The 24,103-nt window shown below is 32.5% G+C and overlaps 7 protein-coding genes across 10 annotated transcripts; 3 read left to right on the top strand and 4 right to left on the bottom strand.

Annotated features, from left to right (window-relative positions):
* The first annotated feature begins 237 nt into the window (after positions 1-237).
* LOC117609533 (syntaxin-1A) lies at positions 238-7,053 on the top strand. Of its 2 annotated transcripts, XM_034336008.2 has the most exons (9): positions 242-929; positions 1,101-1,196; positions 1,289-1,382; positions 1,446-1,520; positions 6,127-6,324; positions 6,401-6,474; positions 6,538-6,675; positions 6,755-6,865; positions 6,941-7,053. In XM_034336008.2, exons 1-9 carry the CDS (start codon positions 897-899, stop codon positions 7,010-7,012), a joined length of 891 nt encoding a protein of 296 aa, XP_034191899.2. In that variant the 5' UTR covers positions 242-896; the 3' UTR covers positions 7,013-7,053. The 2 variants fall into 2 exon arrangements, with proteins under 2 accessions (XP_034191889.2, XP_034191899.2); XM_034335998.2 differs by having other exon boundaries at positions 238-929; positions 1,289-1,520.
* Positions 1,519-6,051, bottom strand: LOC117609515 (condensin-2 complex subunit D3-L). Its single transcript, XM_034335959.2, has 2 exons — positions 2,058-6,051; positions 1,519-1,990 (listed from the first exon to the last, which is right to left on the bottom strand). Exons 1-2 carry the CDS (start codon positions 5,594-5,596, stop codon positions 1,591-1,593), a joined length of 3,939 nt encoding a protein of 1,312 aa, XP_034191850.2. The 5' UTR covers positions 5,597-6,051; the 3' UTR covers positions 1,519-1,590.
* LOC117609526 (lymphokine-activated killer T-cell-originated protein kinase) lies at positions 7,015-8,628 on the bottom strand. Its single transcript, XM_034335988.2, has 5 exons — positions 8,361-8,628; positions 8,051-8,287; positions 7,697-7,990; positions 7,389-7,616; positions 7,015-7,311 (listed from the first exon to the last, which is right to left on the bottom strand). Exons 1-5 carry the CDS (start codon positions 8,482-8,484, stop codon positions 7,154-7,156), a joined length of 1,041 nt encoding a protein of 346 aa, XP_034191879.2. The 5' UTR covers positions 8,485-8,628; the 3' UTR covers positions 7,015-7,153.
* Positions 8,629-8,809: 181 nt separating this feature from the next.
* LOC117609547 (serine/threonine-protein phosphatase PGAM5, mitochondrial) lies at positions 8,810-13,435 on the top strand. 2 transcript variants are annotated; one of them, XM_034336052.2, is made up of 8 exons: positions 8,810-8,950; positions 9,029-9,256; positions 9,483-9,678; positions 9,754-9,929; positions 10,032-10,246; positions 10,338-10,468; positions 10,553-10,659; positions 12,220-13,435. In XM_034336052.2, the coding sequence occupies exons 3-8, from the start codon at positions 9,536-9,538 to the stop codon at positions 12,243-12,245; spliced, it is 798 nt and encodes a 265-aa protein (XP_034191943.1). In that variant the 5' UTR covers positions 8,810-8,950; positions 9,029-9,256; positions 9,483-9,535; the 3' UTR covers positions 12,246-13,435. The 2 variants fall into 2 exon arrangements, with proteins under 2 accessions (XP_034191943.1, XP_034191925.1); XM_034336034.2 differs by lacking the exon at positions 12,220-13,435 and having other exon boundaries at positions 10,553-11,452.
* On the bottom strand, positions 10,700-12,326 carry LOC117609520 (nuclear speckle splicing regulatory protein 1). Its single transcript, XM_034335974.2, has 2 exons — positions 12,126-12,326; positions 10,700-12,039 (listed from the first exon to the last, which is right to left on the bottom strand). Exons 1-2 carry the CDS (start codon positions 12,149-12,151, stop codon positions 10,935-10,937), a joined length of 1,131 nt encoding a protein of 376 aa, XP_034191865.2. The 5' UTR covers positions 12,152-12,326; the 3' UTR covers positions 10,700-10,934.
* Positions 13,436-15,061: 1,626 nt separating the features above from the next.
* Positions 15,062-21,389, top strand: RpI1 (RNA polymerase I subunit RpI1). 2 transcript variants are annotated; one of them, XM_034340109.2, is made up of 6 exons: positions 15,062-15,217; positions 15,416-15,635; positions 15,722-20,073; positions 20,149-20,304; positions 20,620-20,923; positions 21,016-21,389. In XM_034340109.2, exons 2-6 carry the CDS (start codon positions 15,452-15,454, stop codon positions 21,147-21,149), a joined length of 5,130 nt encoding a protein of 1,709 aa, XP_034196000.2. In that variant the 5' UTR covers positions 15,062-15,217; positions 15,416-15,451; the 3' UTR covers positions 21,150-21,389. The 2 variants fall into 2 exon arrangements, with proteins under 2 accessions (XP_034196000.2, XP_076546751.1); XM_076690636.1 differs by having other exon boundaries at positions 15,073-15,318.
* Positions 21,068-23,498, bottom strand: LOC117611809 (thioredoxin-2). The gene is made up of 4 exons (XM_034340123.2): positions 23,332-23,498; positions 21,781-21,897; positions 21,591-21,704; positions 21,068-21,518 (listed from the first exon to the last, which is right to left on the bottom strand). The coding sequence occupies exons 1-4, from the start codon at positions 23,353-23,355 to the stop codon at positions 21,456-21,458; spliced, it is 318 nt and encodes a 105-aa protein (XP_034196014.1). The 5' UTR covers positions 23,356-23,498; the 3' UTR covers positions 21,068-21,455.
* Between the last annotated feature and the right edge of the window lie 605 nt (positions 23,499-24,103).

Below are 24,103 nucleotides of genomic sequence, written 5' to 3' on the forward strand. Positions count from 1 at the left end.
AACTAGCTTAAGTAAATATTATAGGTGATTTAAATTATAAAAAAATATGTTTTAGTGATTATCAAGTTCTTTTGAGTGTAAAATATACAGTAATGGATATACATTTTATATACAAACAACTAAACATTTCTCTTTGTGTAACATCACAGACTAGACTACTTAAATGTTATCTAAAATTTATTTGAATTCCAATAGAAATTAAATAACTTTTTATTATCAAAGTAATTAAATAGAGGGTATTCGTTAAAAACCCAATCTGTTAGCTTGTTATATTTAATATAACTTTGTTATTATATAACCCAAAATGACCATCAATTTTCTTATAGTAGATTTATTAATTCAAAAAATAGAATTGTTTTTAGTTATTAAATTATATATGTACATAAGCGATATTATTTTTCAAAGTCAACATCTTACACCATACATATTAATGCACCTTGACTGTATAGAAAAAAAGCAACTTGCACTGTGTTATAAGAACGATAACAAAAAATTATCATATTTTCAAAAGAAGAGTATTATTATTTTTCCAAGAAAAAAAACAGGAATGACTGAAATAACGCGTCGAAGGTGCATAATTTATATCAAAGCTGTCCTTGTAACCCAGCTGCTAAGTGCCTATTTCCTATTTCATTTAAGATGCAAAGCATCTTCTAGGTAAAGTGATGCAGTTCAACCGTGAACCAAGTCAAACAGTTTAGTAGAGCAGATACGGACAAATACGTTTAACTGAAATTCGCGAATTAATCGCAGCAATTATAAGTAACAATGCCAACGTCACACTCGATTTTATCAATTATCTCTACTACACTGATAAGATAGATAACAAAAAGATACTTTATGTACTGAATTGGTGGAATTATCAGTTGTATACCGATGCTCAAGCAATACTCATCATGGTCCGTGATCGAATGCCAGAACTACGTGCTGTTAGTATATTTATCGTTTAACAAATTTAAAAGTGATGAAGATTATCATCATACTAAATTGAATAAAAATACGTGTGAAATGTGATGTGTTTTAAAATACTGTTTCTTAACGCTTACTCTTTACATTAAAACAGAAATATAATATAGTTGTTTATTCTCATTTCTGTTTAGTGTCAAAATAATAGCACTACATTTGGTAAAGGATTTTTACAGGATGTACACATTCAAATATCCCAGAATAAAAAACTGAAAGAAGTATTGAATGAAGTACGTATGTACATATGTATACAGTTATTCTTTTTTTCCATATATCACAGATTTCTACATCACCAATAGATGTTTAAATAATGTTAATACAGGTTGAAGAAGTTCGTGCTTTAATTGAAGTCATAACTGAGAACATCTCAATCATAAAGGATTTACACAACAATGTTCTCGCGTATACCAATAAGGGTAAGAATAAAATACCAAATGTTGTAATTGTCGAGGTAAGTATTAATAAAATACTTCTTTCAGACATGCAAAAAGAACTGGAAAATCGAACATATACTATTTCGCAAACATCGTTTCGTATTCAACGGAAATTAAGAGGTAGGTAATTTTCCTTTTACGTATTATCTACACACTGCATTATAAATAAAAATAATTTATCTTACTTATTCTAATCAGACTCGCTATCATATTGAACTTCCCTCGCCGTGTAATGGAAATTGTTTAATTGTTTTTCATTCTGGAAAAAACTGGAAAGTCTTCTAGCTTTTGAACAGTGACCATTAAAATCCAAGGATTTAAATGAGTTGGGTGTACTGGTACTAGGACCAGGTTGAGCAGGTGATAATAGTCGTAAATTTGAAACCGAAGGAGTTGAAAAATTCCAACAATCTATAGAAGTAGTTGGAGTTAACCGAGAAATTGGAATACTTTGTAATACAACCTTAGAGTGTAAGCTACATGTTGTTAAATCTGAATTCTGGTTATTTGTAATCTGCTTATTGGTTTCTGATGGTAACATTACTTCTTCGCTAGAATCCTCGTCATTAAAAGCAGTATCATCTAGTTGCCTGAAATATATTATAATTAATATAATTGATTAATAACATAAAGCAAATTAAACGAATATGTACATACTTCTTGAATTGCTCAACTTCTTTTTCCAATTGTGGATATTCATTTAATATATTCGATAATTGATCCTTATTGTATTCGGAGTATGTTTTAATTAAAAGTTTTTTTATATCACTCTCTAATGGAGATTTTAAAAGTGATAATTTTTTTCTAAGCTTTATTAACATAGGTAACAACACTTCTAAGCCATGCTTCTTTATTCCTTCAATGATAACAGTGATTGCATTAGTAGTTGGTGTAATTGTTTGAACTGCAGGTTCATCACCCTCTTGTTGATCATCATCGGTGTGTTTGTTAAAAGATGATGGTCGCAAACGTTTATTACCAATTATATACAATGCATCTTTCAAAACACCAACTCCTTCTTCTTTATTAACATTAATTGTATCAATGCAAGTTCCACCGAGTATCTGACTAGTTATTTTTACAAGTAATTTTATTTTTCCTGGAGGATCCAAATGATCCAACATAAAATCATAAATTACTCTTCGTTTATCCTCATTTTTCTTTCCAGGAAGTGTTAAAGCTTTTCGTTCTTTCTCACGCATCTTTTGGTCATAAACTTTATGCTGAGATCGGTAATTATTATAATGATATATACTTTGCAAAAATTGCTGTGATATTAATGTTTTATTCTTCGTTAAAAGTCTTTCTTTTATAAGAAAGTTAGTTAATTCACGTATCATGCTGTCTGAATCTGACAACATTGTTAATATATGGAAAAAGAATGGACCTTTAATTTTTATATAATCTTCAAGAAGAAGTTGAATAAATATCACCATTATTGCTTCTCGTACTTGTGGACTTGAATCTTTCATACTTACACACATATCTGATAAATAAGGTTCAACCAATGCGGTAAATCGAACACAGATATCTGCCAGAGCTTTTGCTGTATTTATTTTCACAGCAATTTGAATGATTGAATCTAAATTTGTTTCTTGCCTCATTAGTTTACCAAATATTGGAAGTATTTCTTTAGCTACATCGCGATCTCTCACTGCTTGCTGACCAAGAATAACAACTGCCGATGCTTGCAGTTCATTTATGTCCTTTATTACATCTGGCAATGATTCCCATTCTAACAACATCCCTTGGAAAATTCGTAATATCGATGGTGAAATTTTATAAGCACCCAAAAGTGTAGCATTTCCCAATGTAAACATAGCTTTTAAATAATTCGGTACTATATCCACTAATTGACTTTCATTTATAAAAATCTTTGTAATTTCTGTTTCCGAAACTTTTATCAAATTTTCCATGTACAACTCTAACAAATTATTACCTTTATCGGGATTTAAATAGAGTATTATGTTATGTATAATATCCAAACAAATACTAATCAAACCATAACTGATTTTAAATTGTTGCAAACATTTGTACATATATACATGAAGCTGTTCTAAAACTTCGTAATCTAAAGATTTCCAAGAATATCTTAAAACTTGTAAAACTAAACTCGTGCAGAAATTGTTTGATTCTAAAATCTCTTTGTAGTTCGAAATATATTTGTTCATGTTGGGTAATTTGGTGTTTTCAGCCAGTGCTACTAAAAGTACCCAGGCTCCTATATTATTATTTGTCCCAATATGAGATTGTATGTTTTTCACCACTGAATTAGTGATAATACCATGCTTAACCCACAAGTTACATGCTTTTGACAAATGTTTTCTCATTTTCATATTAGCTAAAGTATTTAAAATCTTCCATGGTAAATTATCTGCATTAGTGTCGGTATTCGTAGAGATATCTTTTATTCTATTTAATAGTAATTCGTGTAAATATTCTAGCACCTTTTCTTGTACTTTAATTTCCATGTCAAATATTTGTGGTACGACGGTTTGTACCCATTCATCTAAAAGTTGTGAATTATCTGGGAATTGCTGTAAGAGTTGAGATAACATTTGTACAGCAAACCGACGTACTAATAATGCCGGGTCTCTACATCTACGACTGATTACAGATAATACTTCTTTTATCAAATTTGGAAACATTAGGATTAAATTTTTTAAAATCTGCAATGTACTTCGTCGTATCATTGCCCTTTCGTCTTCTATACGTTCCATAAGTATTGTTATTAAAACATTTGAACCTGGTAATAATTCAATATCCTCGGATAAAGCATCCTTTAATTCATGGAATGCTAAAAACTTCTTGTTTGGATTAGATTCATTAAATATACTTTCAAATATGGCCTTATCTATTGCATTAGTAGATTCTGTGAATTCAGCAATTATGGCAATGGCCTTTCCTCTTACCATGCTTGAACAATCCATGCATCTACTTGATACAATTGCAAACAATACTCTTTTTATTTTAGTTTTCAAGTTATCCATTATACTGCAATTCATTATAAAAGGTTCAAGCAATAGTTTTCCAATTATCTCTTGAGCAAACAGTCTAAATGTTATCTTTGAATGATGAGACAGTAATATTATATTTTTTAATGCTTCTAGCATAATATGATGTTTACATATTTCAAGAACCTTTATTAAAACGCTAGCTTGTTTCTGACGAGCATCGAGTCGATCTGGGCAGTTCAGCATTATATGCTGTATTAATGTTAAAATTGCAGTTTCAGCATCTCTTTCATATGTATGTAATAAATCTTGTAAAAAATGTATAGTATTTTTACGTATATTTGCAATCACCTTTGCTTGTGCATCCATATGATTGCATAATAAACGAGGTAATATATATTTTGCTATGAACGTTGCAGTAACCTTAATAGGACCATGTTTGTTGTCGCACAATTCGTGTAAAGCTAGATAAGCATTCTGTGGTAACGAAGCTGCTAAACTATCTCTATGTCCATTGTGTTGAGAAACCACAGAAGCATCATCTATTTTTGTAACTTCAAGTAATCCCTGAATTGTAATGTCTAAAGACTGAATATGATCTTTAAACCAAAATGATCTTGTCATTATAATAAAGGTGGAAATAATAGCATTCAAATTTCTTATAAGAGTTTCTTTCTCATTATGCGAGAGGACATAATTTTCATTCATCAATTCATCTGTAATAACTGAATCATCTAGACTCATTGCTTTGCTATGTTTTTTAGTACAAGGTTGTAACTGTTCTGAATGCGTTTTAATTGTTTCTATGGTTTGCTGATATAAATTTGGATGAAACACATTAAATGCACTGCTACCAGGAATAGCCAAAAGTATAAAATATAGATTAGTTGCGTACAGACTTGATTGTCTTGAATCTTCATCAGTTTCTTTACCTTGACCACTTTTTATTATGTAACCCAATACAGCTAATAAAGCACGCACCTTTACATCCATAATAATCAATGTATTCCAAGATATTTCAGAAGTTTCAGAGTCATTCTGACTTCTTCTATCCAATAGCCATGCTTTTACAATAGTATAAGAATCATGTAAAAGTAATCTCATGTCTTCACTTTCTATAAACATGAAATATTCATCAGGTGGTTCTTTGAAAATCATAAACTCTCCATTCCAAACTGATTCAATCCAGTCTTCATCCAACTCACTGAATTTAAAATTATCAAATATTTTCAAAGATTCCATAGTAACAACTGTGTTCAGTTAAAATTACTTTAAACGAAATTACAACTATTATCACATTTCTTCAACTATCTTACAAATGTAAACATAACCTTAACTTATCATTTGATAAAGAAAAATTATGGTCTCAGGTTATCATTTTCTGAGTACGTATCGATAAGAATTTTATAATTCCATTATGATGTATACCAACAAAAAACTTTTTTGATGGTTTATTACAAAACATTTCTTTTATATTGCAAGAAGTTCTGTTTAGAACTTCGGCGTCCATTCAGAAGCGGGAAACTGACTGACCAATTTGATTTGCTACAAGTGCAACGTGCAACACATGCATATATGTATATAAATACACACACATATTTATTTTCGATGCACTTTACATTGCGCGTCTTTTGCAAAAAAACTTAATTAAGGAATATAAAACATAAAATAATTAAATTAAAAAAGTTATACTCTAAACAATTATGATTACTTTATCTTAAACAAATTAATTAACTAATGTATTTTATAAAACATATACTTGATATTTATAGAAATGGGAAAGGAAATCGCTTCTATTGATGACTTAACATTATCTAGCGCAAACGACGGACCGATACATATACGAATTAAAGCATTACAATACACAACAATGTTGCGATTATTTTCCGAAATTATGGAAGAATACAATATATCCATGTTAAGATATCACGAAAAATGTCGTTTACTTTTACAGCAACAAAAAATATTAAGTATGTTTTTAGACAAATTTTCTTTCTAATAATTTACATATTATTATGATTTACATTATGTTGATTTGCTTATTAGTCAGAAAGCGTATTACAAGTGAAGAATTAGAAAAACTATTGGATAATCAAGGAAATAGTTTATTTGTTGATAATGTAAGTGTTCCTATTACTGTTGTTCATAAAATTGAAATAAAAATCAATTATTATCATTTGTAGATCTTAGAAGATAGCAGAATTGCAAGACAGCAGTTATCAGATATTCAAATTAGGCACAATGATATAATAAAAATAGAAAAGTCCATAACTGAAGTTAGGGATATGTTTACTGAAATGGCATTTCTTATTGAAAAACAAGTAAGTGCCAACAAATAAGTAAATGAACAAAACTATAAACTTTATGTGTATGTAATTCTTTTTATTCGTTTTTTTATAGGGAGACCAGTTGAATAGCGTAGAATATTTTGCCGGGAAAACGGCAGATAATGTTGATAGCGGTCGCACAGATCTTAAGAAAGCAGAACAACACAGTCACAGACACAGAAAGGTATCAATATTAATCAATGTTAAATATATAATTATACAAATAATAATACTATTAAATGTCAAATATTTTTTTCAGAGAAAAATTAAGCTCTGTATAATAATCAGCATAATAATTATTGTTTTCTTGCTGATAATCATATTTGTATAGAAACCAATATAAAACTTTGTGAAAATAAAATTTTACTGCATTTTAATGCAGATGTCTTTTTTTAACAGAACCTTTTAATATACTCTGGCAAATTAAAATTAGTCATGGTAATTTATAAAAAATATTAAAAGTAAAATTATATTACTTCTGAATTTTGTATATACAGTTTTTAAAATAATTATCAAGACCTTTTGCACTAGGTCTCACTTCATACTTTTCGCAAGTGCATGCAAAAAATATCTCAAGTACATTTTGATATTCTTTCCCTAAATTAATAGCTGGTAATGGAGGCCGAGTACCTATGATTATTAATGTGTTATACTTGGTATATTAACTTAATGCATGTGTTTTATTTGGTATATGTTCAAACACTTACCATATTTAGCTATTTCTGAGAAGAATGTAACACTATCATCCATACTAATATTTTGTTCATCCACCTTTTCTTCCTTTTTTCCTTGCATTTCTAATAATGACTCATCTGAACATGATTCCTCCAAAGAAGAATCACTCATTTGTACATGAGGTGGTGACAAAGCTATCATTTCCCAAATAACCATTCCACATGTCCAGATATCTGCCTTATTTGTAACAGGACCAGTCTCTAATGAATAAAATTTACAATCAGTTATGTTATCAGTCTTATACTACCATTAGATTATATAAATTAAAAACAAAATTAACCATTGACAATTTCTGGTGCACTCCAACACTCTGTTCCTATATATCTAAAATCACCTTTTGAAGTATCTAGTACTAAAGATTCTGTTAATGGTACGGATACTCCAAAATCACAGAGCTTAACTCTATTATAATCTTCCGAAACTAATATATTAAAACTTTTAATGTCACCATGTAGAATATGGGCAGTGTGATGGAGATATACTAATCCTTTTACAATTTCATATGTGATTTTTAAAATAACCTTGGCAGGAAATGGATCATCATCATTTTCAGCCCTTTCTTCTATCTTATCACCTAACATATAAAACTGTAGTTATACAAAATTTATTGCAATGATTTATTATAATTTTATACCTAATGATGCATCTAATTTTTCCATTGCTAGGCATGGCTCGCCATTTGCCATTTCAGCAAAAGCTCGAAAACCGACGATATTCGGATGATTTAGTTTACGAAGTATTTCGGCTTCGAATCGAATGCGTTCATTGTATTTTTCACTTTCCTGAATTTTACGATTCCGTTTCTTTATTGCCCATGGTGATCTAACAAAGCCAACTTTCGGCGATCGTTCCAAATTAAATACACTAACTCCTAACAAAGTATTTATACGTTAAAACGATGTTAATAGAAGATAATGTTATAAATAGTAATGTAATTTTCTTACCGCATCCATAACCAATTTGTTCTAAAAACGGCGAGGCCGGTATTTTTATAGGTGTTTGTAACTCTGGATTATCTTTAACTCTACTTCTGTATTTTTTATTTGTCGGTGTTTTAAATAAATCCATATTTTACAATGTTATTAAAAGAAATTTCTCTTGTAAGACTTCTCTCTTCTGAAGCCGTTACTTTTTAAACTTCCTCAACAGAAACGCTCAAGTGAGACCAACTTTGCTTAACCAAACAATCAATGATGACAATATCAAACTTAATAACAATTTCATAGTTAAACTTTCATTCAATGTATTTTAAACTTTTTCTAATATTTGGTAATTACATAAAAGGAGAATCATTTTAATGATTATTTACAATATACATGTGTAGTGGAACTGGAGTAGCGTAGCTTGGCGTCCTAGGGACTGCCCCTAGGGAACCCTAGATGGGTTAGTATGGCGCCAACAGAAATCGCTAGTCGGAATAAAGACGCTGAATCGTACAGACCACGGGTTACTATATCTACCCCACAGGTGTCTCTAATGAGGTTTTCCACCTGAAAGAGTTTCACGTTTTTTTAGAAACACTTTTGGAAAAACTGTAAGTTTTTATTAGAACGATAATCTTCGCTTGAAATTACTCCGCTGAAAAACAAGTAATTTATTATTTCCCTTACAGACTGATTTCAAAAAGGTAACATAGAGACAAGTTTAAAGAGAATTTTAAACTTTCCCATCAATCAATTCAATTATTACTATGGTGTCTATTTACTCATCGTTCAAGAGGAAACGAAAAACCATCTACCTTATCCCTGCACACACTTTTATTGCATTTTCAAAGGGGGCTGGAATATAATTATAATGCACAAGTAAATATGTATACTTGTGCAACAATAAATCAACCTTGGTAAGAGCATGCGCGAACCATGGTGGTGAGTTCATCGGGGATGAATTTCGCAGCACCTGTTGTGTTCCTATTGTGTTGTACAATGTTTTCAGTCTATTAAATTAATAAAATACATTAATATAAATATTTCAACATTTAGTACAAAATTTAATATTAAATATCTTAACTATCTTAATTTAAATATCTTAAATTATAAACTGCCTACGCTTAAAGTCATATATATCAGCATTAGGTTAAATTGTTAATGAAGATCTACCCTCGTGATAATTCATTATAAGAATGCCTCCAAGTTCAAATTTTAAAAAATGGATCACAGGATTCGGTGCAATAGGTGGTGCAATGCTTTTTTATCCAAACGATAATCATAATTCATGGATAACACCTCCTTTATGGCAAAACAAATGGGATCATAATTGGGATAGGTTATTGTTTTATTTATTTTTAATATGCTATCTTAAAGTTAATATTCCTTATATTTGTAATTAATATATTTATAGGCGTCATTCAGAATGGTCAAAAATGACAAAACGGGATGTAGAATCTGATAAACAAATATATGGAGAGACATTAGTAAAGAAAAATGCAGATATCAAATATAACATAATTTTAGTTCGTCATGGGCAATATAATATAGAAGGCAAAACAGATTTAGATAGAACACTTACAACTCTTGGTTAGAGTCTCTTATGCAAGATTTATATTTTAATATAATTTTCAAACTTGAATTAATTAAGTGTATGTTATATTTTATAAAATTATATTAAATGTTATAAAGGTAGGCAACAAGCTGAAGCCACAGGAAAAAGATTACAAGAATTAAAATTGCCATATGATTTAATTGTACAATCAACAATAGTTCGAGCTAAGGAAACAGCACAGATTATAAAAAACTATCTTAGAGATGTAACAGTTAAAGAAGATTCAGGTCTTACAGAGGGTATGCCAATTCCACCTGATCCACCAATTAATTTTTGGAAATCTGATGTAAATGTATGTTACTTTGCATTCTTGTAGACTTGTAAAAAAAAACAAAAACTGTTTTCCATAATCAGAATATAATTGTATAATCAATGCATTTCAGTTTTATGAAGATGGACCTAGAATAGAAGCTGCATTTAGGAAATACTTTCATCGTCCGGATCCTAATCAAAAGAAAGATTCTTACATTATTCTTGTTTGCCATGCAAATGTTATTAGATATTTTGTATGCCGGTAAATATATTTTTTAAAAGTTTTATTTATAATATATCTAGTTATATATGAAATGTACATCTTTTAAAATTTTTTTTATTATAGAGCATTGCAGTTTCCACCTCAGGGTTGGTTACGTCTCAGTTTGAATCACGCGAGTATTACATGGATATCTATTCGTCCTAATGGGAGAGTAACGTTAAGGAATTTAGGTAATAGTGGACACATGAAACCATATCTTATTTCATCTCATTAAATTAAAAAATATAATTGTAATATTCACAGTATCGCATAAAAGAAAAATATACATTTATCTGTTGACAAACATTAACAAAAGTATATAATAAAGATAATTTCTTGCATTTATGAGTTTACATAACTTTCGTATTGTGAATATTATATTAAATAGATATATCCTATTTTATAAATATCGTTTTGTAAATTATATTTTTACAATAAAATATGCAACTTCAATAATTATAATTAACTATGCAGCTGACAATCTCGTAGCCTTTCTTGCATAGTATCTTTGTAATGCTGCTTCAAAAACAGGTCCAATGGTTCTCTTTTCCCAAATTTTAGATCTATCTCTCTTTTCTGCCTCTATTTTTGCTTTCACAGTTATATCTGCTTTAATAATTTTACTATTATCCTCGCATTTCTCTTCTTCTTTTTCAGCATCCTTTACATTTGAAATATCTTCTACAACAATGGGATTATTTACTTTATCGGTTTCTGAATCTTCAGTTTGTTGTTTTTGCTTTTTAGTATTAGCTTCTGATAAATCAACTTCCTTTTCATCGATCTTCCGTTTTTCAGATAAAACAGTTTTTGCTTTATTATCTTGTTCTTTTTGTCGTGTCTCAGTATCTGTATCACTGTCCTCTTCTACTATCCTTTGTCTATACTGTCTGTTCTTCTTTACTTCTTTAATTTTAATTTCATCTTTTTCCGTTATAATTACATTTGTAGAGTCGTGATCTAAATTAATTTTATCATTATTTACATCGTTCGTGACCTCGCATTCTTCTGAAGATTTAACTGTCTGTTCATATAAATGTCTATAGAAGCCTGATATATCTTGCTGTTTTTTGACATCACCAATAGCTTCTAATCTGTCCGTTTCATTTTCCTCTTCTTCCATTTTTTTGAATTCCTCCAATTTTGCTCTGTAAGCAGAAGTGACAAAACTTTCTTTGTCTGCAAACATTGCTCCTTCTGCTTCTCTTTCCTTTTGTACCATTCTTTCTACTCTATATTCTTGCTCTTTTTTTCTTCGTTCAGCGGCTTTTAACAGATTCTGAATATATCTTGGCTTTTTCTTTTCATCTTTTATTGCTTTTGATTGATCCTTTCCTCTTTCCATGTCATCATATACCTCGTCGTATTGAAATATTGTTGGGTCTTCTTTTAAAGCTTTTTGTATATTTAATTTAGTCTGTTTTTTAATTTTATTTTTTTCTCCCTCTGCTTTAAGTGTTTTTTTTACCCAATCAGTACCGTCCTCTTCATCCGAGTCATTGTTATCCCCGAATATATTACTGACTTTTGCAGCAACAGATTGCTGTTTTTTAGGTAAAATTAAACCATACCTGAAATTTTTTACAATGATTATTAAGTTTAGAAAATTGTTAAATTATTCCACTTTGATTTTTAGTAACATTTCAATATAACTTACTGTTTTTCGTCTGTGCTATTGAACATGTTGTACAAAATTATTCTAAGATGTTTCAAATCTATTGGTTAACAAATATTTATGCGTTATTTCACAGGAAACCAAAGTGTTAACAATGATTAACAAACAGTACATAAACCAATAGCATTTTACATGTTTATACAACAAGGAACATCCATATAAGAAATAATGTAAATCACAACTTGATACAGCATCCAACTCAATTCAGCTCACCATTGACTACATCGGCTTATTTATGGCAATGACTACCGATACAATCGACTGGACATGCCCTATTGAGGGATCATGATTTATGGGGTCCCAAACACCCCCAGATGAAATTAAACCTGCATGCAGAGAATATGTACAGCCGGTATGATAGTCCTACCTGTTTTATCAGTCCCTCCTTTGTCGGACCACAGACGTCAACAAGGTAAAACAGACCACAAATTTACTTTCTCGTTTTTTCTGTAGGGCGCAATTCGTTGTGCGTCGACCGAACCGTCGATAGGCCCATTTTTGCCGGTAATGTCACCTCGCTGCATTACCTGTGTCTACCTGTGTACCTGTGTACTTATACATATAGCTATCGTAGCTATATCACAACATTCCATACATTCCTGCAACTCGTATATGCCGGCATTCCTTATACCTCGACATCCCATACATCTCTGTACCCTTTATCACTGCATCTCTTACATGTGTGCATCCTTAACTTCCCTGCATCCCTTATATCACTACATTCCCCCTCTATTCCTGCAACTCGTATATGCCGGCATTCCTTATACCTCGGCATCCCTTACATCTCTGTACCCTTTATCACTGCATCTCTTACATGTGTGCATCCTTAACATCCCTGCATCCCTTATATCACTACATTCCCCCTCTATTCTTGCATCTCGTATATACCAGCATTCCTTATACCTCGGCATCCCTTACACTTTTGCATCCCTTACATCTCTGTACCCTTTATATCTCTGTATCCAGTCCACTCCTGAATTCTCCGTGCATCTCTTGTATCCTTTCAACCCTTATAATAAATATATTATAAATAATATACTTATGGCCGCTGGTTCGAGTAAAGGTCAGTAAAGGTAAGTAAAGGTAAGTAAAGGTAAGTAAAGGTAAGTAAAGGTAAGTAAAGGTAAGTAAAGTCTCGTGAAAAATAATTTTAACTTTAAATTTTTGCAAAATTTAATTCCTTTTTTTGCCACCAGAGGGCGCTGATTCGGCGTCGAGATTTTAGTTCGCATTTTTGCCGCCAGAGGGCCAAAATTTCGGCAAGCTTTAGTTCCTTTTTCTGAAACCAGATGGCGCTGATTCGACATCGAAAATTTAGTTCGCATTTTTGCCGCCAGAGGGCCAAAATTTCGACAAGCTTTAGTTCCTTTTTCTGAAACCAGATGGCGCTGATTCGACATCGAAGATTTAGTTCACATTTTTGCCGCTAGAGGGCCAAAATTTCAGCAAGCTTTAGTTCCTTTTTCTGAAACCAGATGGCGCTGATTCGACATCGAGAATTTAGTTCACATTTTTGCCGCTAGGGGGCGCTGTTTTTTCGAAATTTTCGCGAAATTCTCGAAACGAGGAACTAACTTACCTTTACTTACCTTTACTCGAAGCAGTCTTTGTAATATATTCATTATAAAGGGTGCAGAGATGTAAGGAATGTTGGAATGAAAGAAATGTAGGGATGAAAAGAATGTAGGGATGATAATAATGTAGTGATTTAAGGGATAAAGAGATGTAAGGAATGTAGGGATGAAAAGAACGGAGGAAATGAAAAGAATGCAGGGATGTAAGGGATGCATAGATGTAAGGGATACCGAGATGGCCTTGACCTATAATGAGGGATAAAATTATATAAATAACTGGAAAAAGTAAAATAAATGGGTTCCTCAGCTGAGACCCAGAAGAGGGATATAATCATAAATGTTATTCCCCTTCGATGAGCTTATTTAATAGGCAAAAACAAATAAATGAAATAAATTAAATAAACTCTGGAAAAAAATTATACTGGTTGTGCCCTCTTCATACGGACCTGATATTATCAAGGGGTGTTAGAGACCCCGCTGCGCCAATGACGCCTCCGCGTACCGACCTGATATCATATTGGGGTATTAAGGATCACTAAACGTCGGTGAGTATCTTTGCCTACTAATAATATAGCATCTGGGGTGCCAGGGACCCCGAAGCACGACTGACTATCCCTGCATACCGACATATCATCTTGGGGTGTCAGGAACCCCGGAGCGCCTGTGACACTGTTTGCATACCGACATGGTATGATCTTGGGGTGTCAGGAACCCCGGAGCGCCTGTGACATTGTTTGCATACCGACATGGTATGATCTTGGGGTGTCAGGAACCCCGGAGCGTCTGTGACACTGTTTGCATACCGACATGGTATCATCTTGGGGTGTCAGGAACCCCGGAGCGCCGGTGGCACTGTTTGCATGCCGACATTTTGGCATCCGGGGTGCCAAGGACCCCGAAGACTATCTCTGCATACCGACATGATATCATCTTGGGGTGTTAGGAACCCCAAAACACCAGTGATACTCTTTGCTTACCGACATTACGGCATTTGGGGTATCTGAGACCCCGAGGTACCGGTGACGCTGCATACGGATATTAGGCCACCGGGGTTTCAGGGACCCCGAAGCAACTAGCGAAATATAAGAACGGAAAACGAACAAATCGTGAAACTCACTTGTTCGGAATAGTGATGGGTTTGAGCGGATCTAGCGAAATATAAGAACGGAAAACGAACAAATCGTGAAACTCACTTGTTCGGAATAGCGATGGGTTTGAGCGGATCTAGCGAAATATAAGAACGAAAAGAATTGGTGCATGGTTTAGTTCCTTTTTTGCAGCCAGAGAGCGAAAGTTTTTGCAAAATTGAGTTGGCAGGAGTGGTCTAGTCTTATTTATTTCATAGGCATTCGTAGTTAATGCCATGTGGTTAAAGTTTCTTAACCTGAATGTGTATTTTGTATTGGTTTGTAGTGGTTTGCAATCAAATTAAAACATGTTCTGGATTGTCAAATAATAGAGTTATAAAGAAGTAGTTAATTCATTGAATATTATATAAAGGTATTAATGCATTAATAAATATATTATAAATATAATAATGTATTATAAATAACATACTTATGGCCACTGGTTCGAGGAAAGGTAAGTAAAGGTAAGTAAAGGTAAGTAAAGGTAAGTAAAGTTATAACTTTATACAGGTATTGATACAAGACATTTGTATCAATAATAAGCTCTTTTTTAAAACCTTTTGTTTTGTAGGAATATTAATAGAAACGCAAGGAAAGCTTTATCGAAATGGTGCAGTATAAACATCGTGCTTCACGTTTAACTCCAAAGCATTTAGATCCAAAGTGCTTAATGTTTTCTATGTTCACTGCAAATGATATAAGAAATTTGAGCGTTACCAAGATAAGAACTCCTTTGTCATTTAATATCTTAGGACATCCTCTAAAAGGAGGCCTATATGATCCAGCACTAGGTAAATAAATAAATTGTTACGCATTGTACATTATGTAAATATTATAGATTATTTTATGTACATATACATGTATGTTGTAAATCTAGGTCCGCTCCTTGAAAGTTCAGATCCATGTGGAACATGTGGATGCAATGTGTTCAAATGTCCAGGTCATTTTGGACACATAGAATTACCTATGCCAGTTGTAAATCCACTGTTTCACAAAGGATTATACATGTTAATTAAATTAACATGTTTAAAATGTTTTACCGTGCAAATTCCAGCTTACGTTAAATTATTATTATCTACAAAACTGAAGTTACTTCAACAAGGATATCTCAGCGATATCGAAGGTTTAGAACAAGAAGTAATGTTTATTGTTTCGGACGCGCATACCCCTTACGATGTTGATTTAGAAAGCGTTCAAAATGTAATCGATAACTATGTAGAGAATCTTTACAACAGATCAAGGTTTAATCAATCTGTTATACGATACGATGAAAATCAATTGAGTACAAAGAATATTAATATGCAATGGCATACGTACGTTGAAAATGTTCTTAAGCAATACACAACTCCAAAAATTTGTGTAAATTGTCAGGAAACAATACCAAGAATTACAACGTTAAAAAATAAAATCATGACAACTAAAATGTCTAATATAGAAAATAAAGAAATACAATCACACGTTGTAATTCATAAATTGGAAACGATCATGATCCTGCCAGATCAGTCTAAAGAGTACCTCAGGAAACTTTGGCAAAATGAGGGAGATTTTCTGAAAGTTATTATACCTTGTTTCGGAATGGTAGATATCGAATATCCGACTGATATCTTTTTCTTCGAAGTAATACCAGTCCTCCCACCCATAGTTAGACCGGTAAACTTTGTTAACGGCCAAATGATAGAGCATCCACAGTCTCAAGTTTATAAAAGTATCATTCAAGATTGTCTTGTTCTTCGAAATATTATTCAAACGATTCAAGATGGAGATACGAGCCAGTTGCCGGAGGAGGGTAAGCTTGTGTTTGAACAAATAAAAGGTAACACAGCAATTGAGAAGTTACACAATGCTTGGCAAAGCTTACAAGTAAACGTAGATCATTTGATGGATCGCGATATGAATAAGACAGCGGACTCTGCAAATTGTCAGGGATTGAAACAAGTGATAGAAAAAAAAGAAGGAGTTATTAGGATGCATATGATGGGTAAAAGGGTCAATTTTGCGGCTCGTTCGGTCATTACACCAGATCCTAACTTAAACATAGATGAAATTGGGATACCTGAAACTTTTGCTTTGAGATTAACATATCCGACTCCTGTCACTCCTTGGAATGTAGTACATTTGCGACAGTTGGTTTCGAACGGTCCTAATGTTCATCCTGGTGCTGTAATGGTTGAAAACGAGGATGGAAGTGTACAGCGAATTTCTGCTGATAATATTATACAAAGAGAAGCAATCGCAAAACGTCTTTTAACAACAAGCGACAAAGCAAATCAATTTTTCAAAGGTATCAAGATTATACATAGACATTTACAAAATGGAGATATTTTGTTATTAAATCGTCAACCAACTTTACATAAACCAAGTATAATGGCTCATAAAGCGCGTATACTGAGGGGCGAAAAAACATTACGCTTTCATTACGCTAATTGCAAAGCTTATAACGCGGACTTTGATGGAGATGAAATGAATGTACATTTTCCGCAAAATGAACTAGCCAGAAGCGAAGGATATAATATAGCTAACGTGTCTAATCAGTATCTTGTACCGAAAGATGGTACTCCGTTAAGTGGTCTTATTCAGGATCACATGGTTTCAGGCGTTCGTTTAACGGTAAGAGGCAGATTCTTTTCACGCGAGGATTACCAGCAACTAGTTTATGCTGCTTTGTCTACGATACAAGATAATATCATTCTTCTTCCACCTAGCATTATAAAACCAAAACCTTTATGGTCTGGTAAACAGTTGGTATCGACCATCATCGTTAATGTTATTCCACCAAATCTGGCACGTATTAATTTAACAGCTGGTGCTAAAATCAATGCAAAAGCTTGGCAAGTTGCAAAGCCAAGACGTTGGAAATGTGGCTATGAATTTTCAGATCCTAAAACAATGTCAGAAGCGGAAGTTATTATACGAAATGGAGAATTATTGTCTGGAGTATTGGATAAAACCCATTATGGTGCAACTCCGTTTGGTCTTGTACATTGTGTTTTCGAACTGTACGGTGGAACATGTTCTATAAAATTATTAAGCGCTTTTGGTAAATTGTTTCAAGCTTTCTTACAGAGAAGTGGATTTACGCTTGGTATAGAAGATATCCTATTGGTAAAGAAAGCAGATATAAAACGTAAAGAAATTATATCAAAGTGTAGAACGATCGGAGAAGAAACACAAAAGTCATTATTAGAATTACCCGATGACACACCTATGGATGTAGTTACCGCAAAAATGGAAGAATCTTATTGGAGTAATCCGAAATTTCGCGCCCAAGTCGATCGAAAATACAAAATTGCATTAGATGTTTACACGAACGATATAAATAAAACATGTTTACCAGCTGGCCTTTTAAAAAAGTTTCCAGATAATAATTTGCAATTAATGGTACAGTCTGGTGCTAAAGGTTCTACCGTAAATACTATGCAAATATCATGTTTGCTTGGACAAATTGAATTGGAAGGTAAACGGCCACCATTAATGATAAGCGGAAAAAGTCTTCCAAGTTTTCCGGCATACGATCCATCACCAAGAGCCGGTGGTTTTATCGATGGTCGTTTTATGACTGGGATTAAACCTCAAGAATTTTTCTTTCACTGTATGGCCGGTCGTGAAGGTCTTATCGATACTGCTGTGAAAACAAGTAGATCAGGTTATTTGCAACGTTGTCTAATTAAACATCTTGAAGGATTGATTATTAACTACGATTCAACGGTACGAGATTCGGATGGTAGTTTAATACAAATTTATTATGGAGAGGATGGACTCGATGTACCGGGTTCGCGATTTTTAAGGAAAGAACAGATCGACTTTCTAATGGATAATAAAGATGCGATTATCGATGAAAAATTAATGAAATACCTAAAAGAAGTTTCAAACACGGATAGAATCTTGAAATTAGTAAAGAAAATTAAAAAATGGAAGAGTAAAAATGGAAGTGCCTTGGAAAAGAGAAGAGTCAGCCCATTTGCAAGATTTTGCGTAGAGAACGCTAATATTATTAAGCCGTCAAAGTTTAAAAGAATTAATAAAAGTAGTGGAAGAAGCAAAGGTGCACTTTCGCTTATGAGAAAATGGATTAGAACTACGGAAGAAGAGAAACAAACGATTAATTCTCGATGTATCAAATGTCCTGATCCAGTGATGTCCGAGTATAGACAGGATATAGACTTTGGTGTGATTTCGGAACGATTAGAAGAATTAATAGACGATTATATGACTAGTAAATCTAAGAATGCTGTTGTCAGGAAAAAAGATTTAAGAGATCTCTTATCGATGAAAGTAATGAAAATTGTTTGTCCACCTGGTGAACCGGTAGGTTTATTAGCGGCCCAATCAATAGGAGAACCATCTACGCAAATGACTTTAAATACGTTCCACTTTGCTGGTCGTGGAGAAATGAATGTTACCCTAGGTATACCTAGATTACGTGAAATACTTATGATGGCGTCAAAATCTATCAAAACACCTAGCATGGAAATACCGTTCAAAAATGATTTAAAGAATCTAACGAAATCATCAAATAGGTTAAAGCTAAAATTGACAAAATGCATTTTATCAGACGTTTTAGATAATATTTCTATTACCAGAAGAATGGAACAGTTTCCGAATAGGCGGTTAGTATGTACTATGACTATTAATTACCTTCCACACAAATCGTACAAAGGTGAATTCTCTGTTCAGCCACAGGATATATTGAAAAAAACAGAAGAAATATTTTTCGAAGAAATGTTTAAAGAAATGTTTAAAGAAATCAAGAAAGTTGTTAAAGTAACGGGTTTGTTACACGTTGAAGAAGAAAAGAAATCTACGTATGACGATGACGCTTTGCTGGATCAAGCTGAACCTGATCAAGGGACAGAGTCAACGTTCAAATCACGAGCAAACTTGGGAGAAATGCATGAATCTTCGGACGAAGAAGAAGCAGCAGAAGACGCGGATGCAACGTTAGCGCGAACGATTTCTCGTCACAAAGAAAATCAAGAATATGAAGATCCAGAAGAAGAAGAAGAAATGGAAGACGTCAATGAAAGAGACGACGACGATGATGTAGAAAACGAAAATGAGAAAATAAAACGTACGGAACAACTAGAAGATTATGATGATGATGATGTAGATGGAAGAACTGAAGTTCAATACAGTACTCAAAGAAGAAATGATATTACAACCATGTATACTCAAGCGTTGGAATATGATTATGACGAAGACAAATGTACATGGTGCAAATTAACATTCTGGGTAAATATTATTATTAATTAATTTTTTCTTTTTAAAGCATGTATTTTTGTAATAATTATATCTTTTATTTTCTAGTTGCCTCTTAAAATGATCAAATTAGATTTACCAACGATAATTAGAAATGTGGCAAATAAAGTTATTTTATGGGAGGTACCATGTATAAAACGTGCTTTTACGTTCCAAAATAATGCTAGAGAAACTATTCTCAAAACTGATGGCATAAATATAATCGTAAGTAAATGTTCTATGTATATGTGTTCGACAACAGGTGGGCAAAATCTTAAGAGGTGATTCTAGGGATCAAAATAAGACGAAAATCAAGAATAACAAAATAGCGTTTGCGGCTTTGTTTTCCAATAATTAATGTTTAAAAATTCGAGTAAAAAGCGCCTGAAACCTGCAACCCGCCCAGCACCGACGACTGAACGTCAGGTCAGCAGGGGTCGGTACAGTCATAACCAAGTTGTCGAACACCCTGTATTATATTTTATTATTAATTCGTCTTATTTACACTATACTATACTAATTATACTTTTTGTGATATAGGAAATGTTCAAGTATGATAGATTACTAAATTTGAATAAATTATATTCTAATGACATTTATGGTATTGTTCAAACATACGGCATTGAAGCAGCAAATAGAATTATTGTAAAAGAAATAAGAGATGTGTTCAAAATGTATGGTATCACAGTCGATTCTCGACACTTATCGTTAATCGCGGATTACATGACATTCGATGGTACATTCCAACCGCTTAGTCGTAAAGGAATGGAGGACTCAGCTTCTCCTTTACAACAGATTAGTTTTGAAAGTTCCCTTACTTTCTTGAAAAACGCTACGTTACAAGGTAAACAGATAAAAATATTCATGAAGAAGAAAAAAAGAAAGTAAGAAATCTTAACGAATTAGGTTTTAAACATCTGTACTTTTTATTTACAGGAAAACGAGATAACTTGGTATCTCCATCTAGTAGATTAATGCTGGGTCAACCTTGTAAAGCTGGTACTGGAGCGTGTTCTTTATTAGTGAAAATACAAACACAACCGGAAATTGTTTTATCAGGGGGTGCATAACTACATGAATATTAAAATATTTTTAAGAGTTTTATGTTAACAGTAAGGATATATAATTATTACATTGTACATACATATATATTTTTGTAAGCTGATTATATTTTATTTTGCAACAAAACTTGTATAATAAAAGTGGCAATGCATTATCAAAAAATTCTGTATCTCCTTATTAATTACTTTAAGAATGAAACACAATTTCATTTTTAATGATTATAATATGGCTTTTGCTAGTTGCTCTTATTGATTAATACTAATCAATAGACAAATCTGCTTAACAAAATTTTATTATCGAAATCAATTTTATATTCACTTATATTTTAGAATTGTGTCTTTAACTTTGTCATAATTAGCACCTGCAAAGGATTCCACCTAAAAGTAATTTAACACCTTAGTAGTACTTAACCATGATTTTCTTTCTAGATAATTTAAAGAGATACATACCACTTTGCCATTCTTGATAAAAACAAAGGTGGGCATACTATTGATATCATAATCGGTAGCAATATCTTCACGGACATCAACATCTACTTTCACAAAGATAACATCTTGCATTTCCTGTTAAACAGAAAAATGTTGCATGAAATATTTAATAGAAATTTAATCAAGTTTTTATTTAAATAAAGTAACAAACCTTTGATAATTCTTCTATTTTAGGTGCAATCATTTTGCATGGTCCACACCATGTTGCATAAAAGTCAATCACAATTAACTGGTCTCCTGCCTTTTCAATCTTACTCTTTAAATCCTCCTATAAAAATAGTTTGCAAATAATATCCTATATGCTTAACTGTACTAGCTGTAAAAACTATATCAAATATATGTTGAACTATGATAGAAACATATTTTATATTCTTTATAAGATCTTAAAGTACACTCACAATAATTGCTAAAAAAAAAACAATTAATTTTGATAGGAGATAATCGAGGAATGATATCATTTTATTTTATTTTATACAATTTTATATTTCTACCGAGTATCATTTTGAAATTATTTAAAAACGAAAAAGATGTAAAACTAATCTCAGTGATCTATAATGATTTATATTCATCAGAGAATTGATCATTGTTGCGTTATATTGTTTCGGGCATAAAAACGCATGTATCTATCATGAAAGCACGCTTACATCGCATGCTTGAATAGAATGAATCATTCCAATGCCATGAACTACATTTAATACATAGTCCTTGTCAGGACAGAACGAATGTATACGGAGGAGTTTTCATCTATTCCGCGCATGTTGGTTCTGATTGGTATAAGATAGATATAAATCGTTTACGATTGACGTAATGCTAGGCGAACGCCACGCTTGAAAATCCTCATCACATATTCTGTGGCGTACCAACGAGATAAACTAAAGCCGGTACACATGATTCAAAAGAAAACCTTTTTATCACTGTACAATGAAATTAGGATAATAATTTAAGTTAACCCTTCTCACCGATTTCGATGAAATTTAAATATGTTGTAAAATCTAACAGTTTAAACAACTTTTTTTTATACATATACCAACTGTTCGGTTTTAGTTTCCGAGATATTCTAAAAAAAAGTGTCGGCTTCGTTACATTGAATTTTAAGCAATGATCTCATACCGACGCATTATCTATTGTTGCTATAAACACAACAGCATAAGGACTAACCTAATCTAAATTCAGTAAACTTGTAGAAAAGAAACTGATCAATTAGCTAATCAGCGGATTAAGTTAAGTTAGGTTAGATTAATATCTCTATTATCGTTAGGCGACCGGCCCCAACCAGTCCAAAATTTGTAATCATTGAAGTTAGTTAAGTTTGATCTTTAAATTCACCCGTTATACGTAGTACGATTACCTGTCCCCGTGCTTTTGTTTATAGAAACAGGAGATAAGTGGCAATCGCATACTGTTGCATACGTTGCTAGAAACGTACATGTGTAGACAAAATTCAATGCAATGGTGTCGACAATATTTTGCAATTACGTATCTTGGAAACTTAAGAATCAATAATTTCAAGGTCAACCAGTTTTATCGAAAGTAGAATAAAAATCAAACGAATTGCACCATAATAAAATGTAACTCCGTTTTCCTCTATTACCGAAGTTAATTGGCGTGATTACTCAACACGTAAGAATTTCATACGCGTATTAGGTAAATATTTGGAGCATGCGTAGAAGAAACATGAAAATAAATATGTTTAGTTACTCACGACACTCTCAATCTCGACGACCATTTTTATTCTTTTGTAAGTAATGGGTTCTGAAGCTAAGCACAAGTAGCAGTGAACTGCTCGTTTCAATACTTGGTTAGTGACTGAGCGTGACTGAGCGGCTGTGGTCAAAACCAGAACTTCAGAACTCGGAACCTCGATAGTTCCGTTCTTTTCTACCTTTCTCTCTCACTCGTTTTCTCTTTTAGATTTGCTTTCTTTTTTCTATATTTGTATTCTTAGGGTGGTGTCACGGTTAAACACGAAGTGTGGCGAAGCAAAGCGAAGCGTGTACCGACAGTACCGACCATATTTTACTCGTAGTTCAACGAAAGACCTCCGAAGATCCGCGAACATCTCCGAATGGCGTAAATTCTGTTGCATGTGTGTAACTTCCTAGTAACTAATGCCGTAACGAGGAAGTGGATATCTTTACTAAGAAAATTCGATAGATATACATATATGTGTGTATAGATTTGAAGTCGCACTATTGTACCGTGAAATAAACTACATATCCATCATTTTACACTGTTTTCAAATTTACTCACCTCTTCTGTTAACTTTAATCGCAATACAGTTATTACCACACATGTTTTTTTCTGTGTCAATGATAAGATATTACGCGGACTTTGTGTTCTAGCGTTACAGAACAATGATATGTACAAATTAAGATTTTTTTAATATCTTTCACTTGATTTCACCTTTCATTTTGCAATAAAAGTACATACATACTTACATATATTGGCTTGGATTATTGTGAATTATAGGATAT

This window comes from Osmia lignaria, chromosome 10, assembly GCF_051020975.1.
Source record: "Osmia lignaria lignaria isolate PbOS001 chromosome 10, iyOsmLign1, whole genome shotgun sequence".
Taxonomy (NCBI): Eukaryota; Metazoa; Arthropoda; class Insecta; order Hymenoptera; family Megachilidae; genus Osmia; species Osmia lignaria.

Bases quoted from the DNA above. Each gene is read 5' to 3' on its own strand.
- LOC117609547 (XM_034336034.2), top strand. From the start codon at position 9,536: ATGCCTCCAAGTTCAAATTTTAAAAAATGGATCACAGGATTCGGTGCA. The intron at 9,679-9,753 runs GTTATTGTTTTA...ATATATTTATAG, and splicing joins TGGGATCATAATTGGGATAG to GCGTCATTCAGAATGGTCAA. The intron at 9,930-10,031 runs GTTAGAGTCTCT...AATGTTATAAAG, and splicing joins TAGAACACTTACAACTCTTG to GTAGGCAACAAGCTGAAGCC.
- LOC117609526 (XM_034335988.2), bottom strand. From the start codon at position 8,484: ATGGATTTATTTAAAACACCGACAAATAAAAAATACAGAAGTAGAGTT. The intron at 7,991-8,050 runs GTATAAAATTAT...TTTATATGTTAG, and splicing joins AAAATTAGATGCATCATTAG to GTGATAAGATAGAAGAAAGG. The intron at 7,312-7,388 runs GTAAGTGTTTGA...TAATAATCATAG, and splicing joins CTCAGAAATAGCTAAATATG to GTACTCGGCCTCCATTACCA.
- LOC117609520 (XM_034335974.2), bottom strand. From the start codon at position 12,151: ATGTTCAATAGCACAGACGAAAAACA. The intron at 12,040-12,125 runs GTAAGTTATATT...AAAAAATTTCAG, and splicing joins AATAGCACAGACGAAAAACA to GTATGGTTTAATTTTACCTA.
- RpI1 (XM_034340109.2), top strand. From the start codon at position 15,452: ATGGTGCAGTATAAACATCGTGCTTCACGTTTAACTCCAAAGCATTTA. The intron at 20,305-20,619 runs GTAAGTAAATGT...TTTGTGATATAG, and splicing joins CTGATGGCATAAATATAATC to GAAATGTTCAAGTATGATAG. The intron at 20,924-21,015 runs GTAAACAGATAA...TTTTATTTACAG, and splicing joins GAAAAACGCTACGTTACAAG to GAAAACGAGATAACTTGGTA.
- LOC117609533 (XM_034335998.2), top strand. From the start codon at position 897: ATGGTCCGTGATCGAATGCCAGAACTACGTGCT. The intron at 6,475-6,537 runs GTAAGTGTTCCT...TATCATTTGTAG, and splicing joins ATAGTTTATTTGTTGATAAT to ATCTTAGAAGATAGCAGAAT. The intron at 6,866-6,940 runs GTATCAATATTA...TATTTTTTTCAG, and splicing joins ACAGTCACAGACACAGAAAG to AGAAAAATTAAGCTCTGTAT.
- LOC117611809 (XM_034340123.2), bottom strand. From the start codon at position 23,355: ATGGTCGTCGAGATTGAGAGTGTC. The intron at 21,898-23,331 runs GTGAGTAACTAA...CTATTTTTATAG, and splicing joins TCGTCGAGATTGAGAGTGTC to GAGGATTTAAAGAGTAAGAT. The intron at 21,705-21,780 runs GTTTGTTACTTT...TCTGTTTAACAG, and splicing joins AAATAGAAGAATTATCAAAG to GAAATGCAAGATGTTATCTT.
- LOC117609515 (XM_034335959.2), bottom strand. From the start codon at position 5,596: ATGGAATCTTTGAAAATATTTGATAATTTTAAATTCAGTGAGTTGGAT. The intron at 1,991-2,057 runs GTATGTACATAT...AATATATTTCAG, and splicing joins GAAGTTGAGCAATTCAAGAA to GCAACTAGATGATACTGCTT.